Source organism: Zingiber officinale, chromosome 3B (assembly GCF_018446385.1).
Source record: "Zingiber officinale cultivar Zhangliang chromosome 3B, Zo_v1.1, whole genome shotgun sequence".
In the NCBI taxonomy this organism is placed as follows: domain Eukaryota; kingdom Viridiplantae; phylum Streptophyta; class Magnoliopsida; order Zingiberales; family Zingiberaceae; genus Zingiber; species Zingiber officinale.
The window spans coordinates 21,815,426-21,826,459 of record NC_055991.1 but is presented as its reverse complement, the minus strand read 5'-3'; the positions used below and the strand labels follow the sequence as shown (position 1 = coordinate 21,826,459).

Genomic DNA, 11,034 nt, shown 5'->3' with positions numbered 1-11,034 from the left:
TCCCAATGATTGGATAACACATAACTATGTGTTTTGATAAAGCTAAAATCCAAATGGGTGCACTAAATCAACATCTTGAGTCTAGTTCATTATCCTAACATCTCACTTGTATCTAATATGTACTAAAACACATACAAGTCAACTTATAGTCTTTGTGAGATGTAGACTTTGATTTTGCCCTAAACTAAGGAATCATGCATATCTATTTAGGCATTGTAATTTTGATCATTCACCTAAGATGTCACTTGTTGATAAGTTCCCTTATCACACTTGTTGGTAAATGTCATTGTCCTTAATTACACAAAATTTTAAAATAATGCATGGCGACTTATGACATATATCAAAATGAGTAATTTTCGAAAGAAAAATATACTATAGATACATGATGTATGTATTGTTAGAGTGTATACTAAAAGCCTAGCTTTTTGTAAATATTTATTTTGAAATAAAGAATCACATTGGTCAAATGTCTATATTTATATGCTAAGTGTAGTTGTTCAATTAATTTATATTGTAGATAACATGGTGTGTGATGTCACACACAGAAGATCATGTTATCAATTCCTTATAAATTATAAATAGTAGCTCACGGCTAAGATGGATAAGAACAAACCATTAGAATAAGTCGTAGTGTAATTTGGTATTAGTTTATCTTGACTATAAAATTATACTAGTACACTCTGAGTGTATTGAGCAAGACCATTTAAGGTAGTTTCATTTTATACTGACTGCATAAAAGCAAGACCTTTATTATTATGGAAGTGTGTGCTCTTAATCCTGATATAATTGTTGGAACCCCAAGGTTGTTTTGGTGTGATCAACAAGTTAAGTTAGGTCCTGCGTTGTTTCTAACCTTGTGTCTAAGTGTGCAGGAGCTTAGGAGCATAGGTACTCGAGCGGAAGACACAGCTAGCGAGAAGGACGGCACGCGGTGCGTCCGAGGGACGAGGTGCTGCGGAAGAGTACACCGGCGGACGAGAAGGAAGTGCGTGCGGTGGTTCCGAGGTACGAAAGCCGGAGCGGAAGATTGCTCGGGGAGCAAGAGACGCAGCTAGCGCGAAGGTCGGCACGGGGTGCGACCGAGGGACGAAGTCTGCGGATGAGTACGCTGGTGGACGAGAAGGGACACGCGACAATTCTGAGGGACGAGAAGCCGGAGGGAAACACGCTCGAGAAGACCGGAAGATGGGTTCGGGTGAGCCCTATTCCGGATGTCAGAGATCACCCAAGCAAGCGGAAACGGAGCAGAGGTCCCGGACGTAAAAGTCAACCAGAGTTTGTTAGGACCAAAAGTAGCTAGAGGGGGGGGTGAATAGCTCGTCTCTTTCGCTCGGTGGTCGGCGTTGCTTGTTTCTTCGAAGATGTGCAGCGGAAAATACAGAAACAAATCACACAACGCTAACACGGTTGGTTTACTTGGTATCCACCTCACAAGAGGTGACTAGTCCAAGGATCCACACCAACACACACACCCTCCACTAATGAAACTCTCCTTTATGGTAACTACCAAGGGCGGAGAAGCCCTACAAAACTCAATACAAGAAGAAGAAAGGGTAGTAAAGAAATACAAGCTTACAATGAGTGCACAAACCCTAACCCTAGTTTCTTCTTCTTGCTTTGATCCGCCTCTTGACTTGGAAGAGCCTCCAAGAACCTTCAAGAACTGGCGATCTCGAGCTTGAGAAGAGCTGTGGAGGAGCTGGTGAAGATCTGAAATGAATCGGTGAAGAGATGCCGAAGGAAATGAACGCCTGCGGCTTAAATCGACGCTAACGGTCGAATCCCGATCGATTGGAATGCTCCCAATCGATCGGGGAGGCTTTGGATCGATCCACGGATCGATCCAGAGCGCCTATGTGCTCTGGAAAAACTTCTGGATCGATCCACGGATCGATCCAGCGCTTATCGCGCGAAGCAGCAGCGTCCCAATCAATCCACTGATCGATTGGGACCTCTGGATCAATCCACCGATCGATCCAGAGGGGTTCTGTTCGCGGGGACTCACCGGATCGATCGGTGGATCGATCCAGATCTTCTGGATCGATCCACTGATCGATCCAGATCTGCTGGATCAATTCACGGATCAATCCAAACCTGCTGGATCAATCGGTTGATCAATCCAGATCTTGATTTTTGCCTAAAACCAAGCCCAAAGCCCCCTAAACCAACATCTAGTCAACCATGACTTGTTGGTACATAAGACCTAGCATCCGGTCACCCTTGACCAGGTAGGACTCTCTCACCAAGTGTCTAGTCAATCCCTTTGACCCACTTGGACTTTTCTCTTCTTGCCAAGTATACGGTCACTCCCTAAGACCTACTTGGACTTTTCTTCCTCGTGCCAAGTATCCGGTCAATCCCTTTGACCTACTTGGACTCTCACCAGATGTCTGGTCAACCTTGACCCATCTGGATTTCTCTTGCCTGGCTTCACTCACCAGGACTTTCCCAATTGCCTAGCTTCACTCACTAGGTCTTTCACCTGGCTTCACTCACCAGGATTTTCTCCTGTCTAGCTTCACTCACTAGGACTTCCCAGTCAAGTATCCGGTCATCCTTGACCTACTTGACTCTTCTTCAATCAACCTTGCATTTGTCAAACATCGAAATCCAAACCAAGACTCAAACTTGGTCAACCAGGTCAACCTTGACCTGAGGAATGTTGCACCAACAATCTCCCCCTTTTTGATGTTTGACAATACCAACACTATCACTTACAATACCACATGTAAGTTAGACTAATCTCATAGCCTAAACCTTCTTCATGCCACTAGGTAATGAATACATAAGTTAAGCCCTTCATTCTCCCCCTAAAAGGGCAAACTCCCTCTAGGTGATAAAAGCCTAACTTACTCCCTTTCATTCTCCCCCTATTGGCACACATCAAACCATGCCCCATTTTTGGGCACACATCAACAGATTCACTTGTTGAAAACTCTCCCACTGAAGAGTTGCTCATCGTCGTTCACAACTTCACTCATTGTGATCAGCATGATAATGAAGGTCTCATACCCTTCATTAACCTTAACCCTGCATTCTCCCCCAATGTAGGCAAATGCCCATCCTTGCGCATTATCCACTTGAAACCACTTGAACAATGAGGATATCCACTCCCCATTAAAGTTCAAATGCTCAACCTTGAGCATGTTCTTAACGGAAGGTTAACCACCTTCCAAGGTTCATGAAAAATAATTTTCATATCTTTAAAGAGTCCCTCCCCCTAAAGACATGGTGGTAACTTCTGTCATTGCACCAACAATGACTTGGAATCCCCAAAACTTTAGGAAACCCAATTTTAGAAGTTTTGAGGTTCAAATATTCAAAATTTGAAACAAACCTCAATCTAAACTTCAACTTAGCCTTCCTTAACCATTCCATCCTTGTTTTCTACATGAAAACACCCTTTTTATGTATACAAATGTATTTTCAGGGGTTTGGAATGGTTTCCTAGACTAAAATAGGTTCAAAATGCTGAAAATAAGCTTTCCCAGCCAAAATCAGCATCTTCAATCGATTGGAGTTGGGTTCCAATCGATTGAACCCTGCTGAATCGATCCACTGATCGATTCAGTCTTCTTGGATCGATCGGCTGATCGATCCAGCGAGCTTCTGCTCGCGAGAAATGCCTTCTCAATCGATTGGTTGATCGATTGAGGCACTACAATCGATCCACTGATCGATTGGAGGCCTGATATTGCTGAAATTCAATTTCATCCAATTTCAGAAACCCCTAGAAAATTCTACAAAATTCCAAAAATCGTAAAAATTTGTGTAGACATTATTTAGGGTATAATTTATCATGGAAAAATAGTTTTCTATGAAAATACATCATATTTTCAAAGATTGACACAAACTTGAGAACTTGCAAAAACTTTAGTGTTTTCTTCAAGTTTGTGTCTATCTATTCAATGGTGATTACTATCAAAAGATAGCCTTCACCAAGGTTTTCCAAAATTATTTTGAAAACATTTTCAAAACCAATATCCCACCATGTTCCTTGGGCTTAATGCACATGACTTGTACATTAGCTTTCCCAATGATGAGAAAACACATAACTATGTGTTTTGATGAACTTAAAACTCAAAAGAATGCACTAAATCAACATATTGAGTTTTGTTCATCATCCTAACATCTCACTTGTATCTAATGTGCACTAAAACACATACAAGTCATCTTATAGGTCTTTGTGAGATGTGAGATTTTGGTTTTGCCCTATTCTAGGGATCATGCATATCTATCTAGGCATTTTGAGTGGTAAACATCCACCAAGGATGTTACTTGTTGATTCACTTGTTAAACAAATGCCACTTGTTTAACTAATGCCATTTGTCCTTAAATTTAGGAAACAAAACATAATGCATGATTGATATTATGGCATACATCAAAATGCAATAGCTTTCAAAGGAAAGTTCCTATACTACATGATGTATGTAGGACATGACATGGTATTTTTGTATTTTTTTTTTTTATGATAAGTCATGAATGCAAAATACAAATAAAATATGATGTCATGGCATATTACGGGCAAACAATCATGGCAAGGTTTAGCATAAATAAGATATACCTAGATTTCCTATCTAAGTATCCTTAACCACTTAGCTATTTCCACTTGTTTTAACCTAAAACGTTAAACCTAGATTGCCCTAAATGCTTCAAAGAAGTGCCAAAACCTAAATTGACATTTCTATTTCTCTTGATTTGTTTATGCCGCTTAAAAATTAAGCATATCCTCAAATGTTGGCATATTCCATTTTTCCTCAAGAGTAAACACGTAAATCAAAGCCCGGATTGCCTTAAATTTTTAAAGAGAATACCAAAATCCCAACTTGGTATTTCTCTAAGTTTTCTCAATTTATGCCATTTAAGATAAAAACCAATTTTTCACCATTAGGCACATTTTACTCTTTCAAAGAGTAAATGATAATTCCATTTCATTTTCAAAGGTTAACAAAAATCTTGAAAATGCTCCTTGAGTGTCAATTTCCTCAAAGTTGGGTTAACTACCCTTCTAATCGGAGTTGACACTTTCTAACCTATCTATGGGGTAGAGAAGATGCTCCTAGGAACCCAACACCTATTGGTGCTCCTTGGATGCTCTAGGTACTCACTAGGGATAACTTCCCTAGATACCTTCCTAGTGACCTTGTTGGGCTTCTTAGAAGCCTTGGTCACATTTTCTAGGTCAACTCTAGGGATTGCTTCCCTTGTGACCTTGTTAGTGACTTTCTTAGACTTCTTAGAAGTCTTAGTCACTTTGGTTGCAAAGATACTTCTAGGGATATCTTCCCTTATATCCTTGACTTGACCTCTAGACTTAGGGTTTGTTCCATAACTATATGGAACCCTATGATAACTAGGCACATCCCTTTTTGCTTTAGGTTTGTATCCCAAACCTCTATGGCCATTTGATGGCTTTTGTACCCCTAAACCTAGGTTATGCTCATATTGCCCTAATAGGATATTTTCCAATCTTTTTAGGGTCTTTTCCATTTTATCAAGCCTTGACCTCAAGACTTGATTTTCTATCATTAAGTCCTTAGTCTTTGGTTTTCCATTAAATTTATGAGCTTTTTTATTTTTAGGCTCGTAGATAAAATCCTTAGAGTTCCCGCCCAAGTGTCTATCTACCTTCCTAACCTTAGGTTGGGTAGTTTTGGCATATAGGGCCACATGCTTTTCCTTAAAGCCCTCATGCTTTCTATTCTTATGGTAAATTGCATTAAAATGATAAAAATTAGAACTATCATGCTTTTTACCATAATGTAAAGGGGTAGGCTCAATAAAAGTTACCTTCCTTTTTACCTTAGAGGCTCCCCCTTGACTTAAGCTTCCTCCTTGAGCCTTGACCATCTTCTTCCCCTTAGGGCATTGACTCCGGTAATGCCCCTTTTGATTGCAAGAGAAACACACAATGTGCTCCTTGCTCTTCTTTGTTCCGGGGATGGTCTCCTTGGGCTTCACCTTGCCCTTTTGTGCCACTTGACCCTTCTTCTTGGCCAATTTAGGACACTTGCTCTTGTAGTGCCCATGTTCCCTACATTCAAAGCATATAATATGATTTTTATTATTAATTGAAATGTTTATACCTTTGCTTGTAGGGGTGGCATCTTTTCCTTTGGATCCGGAGGTGGAAGCTTCCTCTTGATCGGACCTTGATTCCCCTCCATTTGATTTTTCTTGACTTGTGGAGGTAGAATCTTCTTCCTCCTCTTCGTCTCTTGACCCGGATGTAGAGGCTTCTCCTTCTTCTTGATCCGGTGTCACCAAGGATCGCTCCCCCTCAATCCTAGAGGTGGAGGCTTCACCATCTTGAATATGAAACAAGGAGTATGCTCCCTCCTTGTTCCCTTCAATGCATTCCCTTGAGGATGAAGCTTCTTCTTCGGAGGTTGAGCATCTCTCAACCTCGGAGTCCTCCTCTTGGTCTTGCTCCAAAGAGTCACCCTCTCTGGATACTTCTTGCTCTTGTACAGTGGAGGGGATCTCTTCATGAAGCTTGGCCAATTTGCTCCATAAATCCTTTGCATCTTCAAATTCTCCAATTTTGCAAAGGATGGTGCTTGGCAATAAATTTACCAAAAGCTTGGTCACTTTGTCATTTGCCTCGCACCTTTGGACTTGCTCTGAGCTCCATTTTCTTTTCTTGAGAAGCTTGCCCTTGGAGTTTGTTGGAGCCTTGAAGCCTTCCATAAGAGCAAACCATTGCTCTATCTCCATCATAAGAAAATTTTCGATTCTTGATTTCCAAGAATCGAAGCTCGTGGAAGTATATGGTGGAGCCACCCTCGTGTCGAATCCGAGCCCATCTCGGAATTCCATTGTAGAAGTTGAGCTTTTGAATTTCTTTGACTTTGACAATTTTGCTTCAACTTCTTCACCCTCTAGCTCTTCTTGTTATGCTTGATCCTTTCGGCGATGATTCCGGTGAAGAGCGGCCTCGCTCTGATACCACTTGTTAGGACCAAAAGTAACTAGAGGGGGGGTGAATAGCTCGTCTCTTTCGCTCGGTGGTCGGCGTTGCTTGTTAGGACCAAAAGGAACTCCGGCCATCACCACGACCACGATCCTTGGCTCCAAAGTCTGCACTGCCACGGTTAGTCGGCGATCTCCGACGGCCTCTCGCCGACAGCGGAGGGCAACTTGCTATCAAAGCTCATCTCCTCTTCTTGTTCTTCTTGCTTAAGCTTTTGGTTTCGCCGAGTGAGCTCTATTCACAGAGAAGGAAAGCGAGTGGAGAAGATGGTAAAAGCACTTGATTGCTGAGTTATATCCTCAGCATATTCTCAGGGATTTAAAGCATGCAATCAGGTAATCGACGATCCAGTTTCTGCATTCTGCTGCCTTGGATTTCCAATGGAAGGTTTGATTGGTGCTCGACAATCAGTCATCGCACCAAAGCAAATGCCAGAGATTGAGCAAAGCCATCATCATTGCAGCTTTCACAGATTCGTAGTGTGCCAACTGTTCGTCAAGAAGCAAAGTCAATTCAGCTAGGGCTGTATGTCAACATCTTTAGCACATAAATCACGCAAGATGCTGACATTGTCCATTTGCCACATCCTGGCATGAACTTCGCCAGCTCCATTTAATAAAGTTTTTCTGGATGGAGTGCACAGTATAGTTGCGTTTCAATTGTGTTTGCTGAGTGAAGATTGAGAGATGATGTTAGGGAAGAAATTAGTCTTTTGAAGATTCAGAGAATTTTGATCTTGAGATTGATGCGTGTGATTCAATTACGACCCAATTCAACGTTGGTTAGGTTGAACCACGTAGGAATTATCATATATGTGAATCGGCCAGATTGAAGAGCTTGGTTAGGTGGAGTCGACTAGAAATTATTGATTTCCAGTTATGATTGTGGTTTGAGTTCGAGGATCGAGAAGGGGACGCGATGGCGGGGCTGTTGGCGTGGGCGGCGGACGTGGTGGGAGGGAGCGGGCAGGGGGACGGCGGAGTGGAGGCGGGGATCCCTGTGGTATTCACCGCGGAGCAGCAGGGGTATGCGGCGGAGCTTGACGCCAAGGCGGCGGCGCTGAGGCGGTCGATCCAGGACCTGCGGCTCAGGATCCCTCCCGCACACATCTCCCAGCGCCTCCCGGATCTCCATGCCCACTCCCTCGCCTCCAACGCCGCCCTCACCCTCCAATTGAACGCCCACTCCACCACCCGAGAACAGGTCTCCTCTTCTTCTTCATCCTCCGTTGCATAGACACATTTTGATCACCTGTTTGCGTACACCAATCTCTGTGATCTTACCTGAGAATCCCGATGCAATAGTTACCAATTTCCCCCCTTTCTCTTTCCTATTGAATTCTTGATTTGAAATAGTATATTTTTCTAAATCTCTAGGAAGATGTGGAGACAGATCCTGCACATTTATACTTGTTGTTATAGCTGTTCTTATCGTTTTGAGATGCTCAGTCTTCTGATTGTTGTTTCCCTCTTCAAATCATTCTTTTGCACATTCTATAGGCACAACTTCGGGAGATGACCCTTCAGGAAGAAAATGATGCATATGAAAAGGCAATATCTAATTGCCAAAAGAAGATCCAGGATAAATTGCAGGAGACTAGCCGTCTACAAACTAAACTGAAGGTTGGGGATTGTAACCTTTATTTTCTTTATTCTTCATGCAGTGTTCTTCCCTACTTTTCTGTAAAACAGTTCTCATTTCTGTGAAGTAGCTAGCGTATACACAATTCATGGTTATACTGTTTCTTTTCCTTCATCCTTTTGCGTAGGTCTCAATCTTAGCCAAATTATTTGGGATGTGTATGCACTTCAAAATCACATTCAGTGAACAAAAACAGTTCGAATCTCTATTGATAGACAATATTAAATGTGTCTTTAAAGACTTACTAGGAACTTCTCTGATTCTGTAATGTTTAGCTATCGAACTAGTTGGAAGCTATAGAATGTGTTATTGCTTTTGAACTAGCACATTTGTAGTACATTTCAATTAGTTTCTTCTTTGTTTTACTTCGTCTTGTTTGTTGTTTATTAAATGGATTCATGTCTGAAATATCCATGTCAAAGATTGTAGACTTGTAGGAATGTGGAAGATTTGTTTACACAATCTATATTAGAGCTGACTATATTAGACTCGACCTGATAACATGATCCTTCCCGAAACATTCAGACATCCATGTGATTATGTGGTTATGTTGTAGAGCCTGTGAAGCAACGGTGTTAACTCATCATACTTTAACAGGAAATGGAGTTAGTAGAGCAGGATCTGAAAGCTGAGATGGAAAAAGCATTAGTTTCCAAGGATAAGAACCAACATGATACCTTGTCAGCTGATTCCATTAGCCAAGAAAAGTTTCAGCTTGAAATAGAATCATCAGAAAGCTTTAAGCTGAATGACCTAGAGGAGAAGAAAAGGGAGTTGGTAAGTTTCAGTTGTCTTTTGATAGATCCGAAATGACATAATTACAGATTATTTTATACTATTTACTTTTTCTGGAAGGCTTCCATTGAAGTGATAGTCCAGAGATTGGAGAGTGAATGGGCATTGGTTCAGCAAGAATCTTCAAAGAAGCCTACTTCAGGTACTTTCAGTCATAAGAATCCTAAAGAATGATCTGAGATGTTTGTCTTTTTGAATGTTTCTAATTCTACACCTTTAAGCTAATTATTATTAGGGAACATTGTTCTGGTATGTTCATGATTAGATTTTCTGGTATCATGAACATTTGTGTTGAAATCAGCCTTGAAGGATGTGATTTCTTTTGAACTGCAATGAAGAGTAAGGTTAACTTTGAAATATAACGAAAGCAACAAAAACAGTATCGTGTCTTTTATGATTTTTAAGTTTGATAATGCTAATATCTAAAGTTTGTAAATGCTTTTTGCAGACTCCATTCGACAAAGCAAGATGATCCTCCTAAATACAAAATTGAAAATTTATTTTAACCAAAATATGAATTCTGAGTTTGCCAATGCTCACATTAGACATTCTTGATATGATATATGAGCCAAACTAAGCTTTCTTGTATTAGATTTACTGTCTATAGCTAAAATCTATGTTCAAGTGAAGAAAGATTCATATCCTCCGACTTAATTTCCGTTGCATGCCTTTTGCCTCGTATTACAGTCCATGAAGAAACTATATATTGTAAAATGTCTTAACTGTGGTGCAAAAGGGATATTCAGGATTTTAGCTGGCAACTGCATGATAATTGTTTTGGGTTTGTATAGGAATAAAGGTACAACAATGACACACTTGAAATGCGACGTGTTATTGGCTTTTCTCTTGATTCTTAATTTTTTTTGGGTTCAGAGTAATCAAATATATATCTAAAGATGATTCTTTTGACTGCAGCTCAAAGAGAGAAGGTACTGGAGAAGCAACTCCACAGCATAATTGAACAATTGACTTCAAAGCAGGTTCGTCCTGGCTTCTAAAAAGCTTCCTAGAGACCTTGTTTGATCACTGTACCATTACCTTTTTCTCATCCCCTCTGTTGTAGGTTCAAGCAGAAGGATTATTAACTGAGATACAAACTAAAGAGAAAGAGCTGGAGAGATTGAATTCGCTGAAGAGGAAGATAGACACCGCAAGGAACCACTTCGGAAAGAACATGTTAGGTTCTGAACCTACAATGGACTATCCATTTGAGTCTCATAGAAGACCACATCATACCGGTGGCAGAACTGAAAGCCAACAAAAACTCATGATTCTAAGATCTGCTTTTATTCTGTACATATTGGCCCTTCAAATCATTGTCTTTATTAAGATCGCATCATGAATTACCTTGACTGATCGTTGGCTGGAGACGCTTTGTATTTTGTTTGTGCTAGATACTCCATCGGATATTGTCATGACCACATCAATGCACTCAGATAACTCACATCTTTTTCTTACCATTTCACCTAAAAATGCAATTTCATCAAGTTTTATTCTTATACTTCTTTCTGCCCTTTACAAATCATATAATAAACAAAAGGCCTTTACAATGTGACTATTTCAATGCCTTTACAATGTACAGCCTTATGGCATAGAGTTAATGAGAAAGAATTAAGGTTCAGAGT

The 11,034-nt window shown here is 40.6% G+C and overlaps 1 protein-coding gene across 1 annotated transcript; it reads left to right on the top strand.

Annotated features, from left to right (window-relative positions):
• Positions 1–7,544: 7,544 nt before the first annotated feature.
• LOC122056150 (rootletin-like) lies at positions 7,545–10,874 on the top strand. Its single transcript, XM_042617960.1, has 6 exons — positions 7,545–8,176; positions 8,473–8,595; positions 9,212–9,391; positions 9,470–9,551; positions 10,325–10,389; positions 10,473–10,874. The coding sequence occupies exons 1-6, from the start codon at positions 7,892–7,894 to the stop codon at positions 10,749–10,751; spliced, it is 1,014 nt and encodes a 337-aa protein (XP_042473894.1). The 5' UTR covers positions 7,545–7,891; the 3' UTR covers positions 10,752–10,874.
• The last annotated feature ends 160 nt before the right edge of the window (positions 10,875–11,034 follow it).

Excerpts from the sequence above, each read along its gene's own strand:
- LOC122056150 (XM_042617960.1), top strand. The coding sequence starts at position 7,892 with ATGGCGGGGCTGTTGGCGTGGGCGGCGGACGTGGTGGGAGGGAGCGGG. Across the intron at positions 9,392-9,469 it reads AGGAGAAGAAAAGGGAGTTG|GCTTCCATTGAAGTGATAGT; the intron begins GTAAGTTTCAGT and ends TTTTTCTGGAAG. Across the intron at positions 9,552-10,324 it reads TTCAAAGAAGCCTACTTCAG|CTCAAAGAGAGAAGGTACTG; the intron begins GTACTTTCAGTC and ends TTTTGACTGCAG.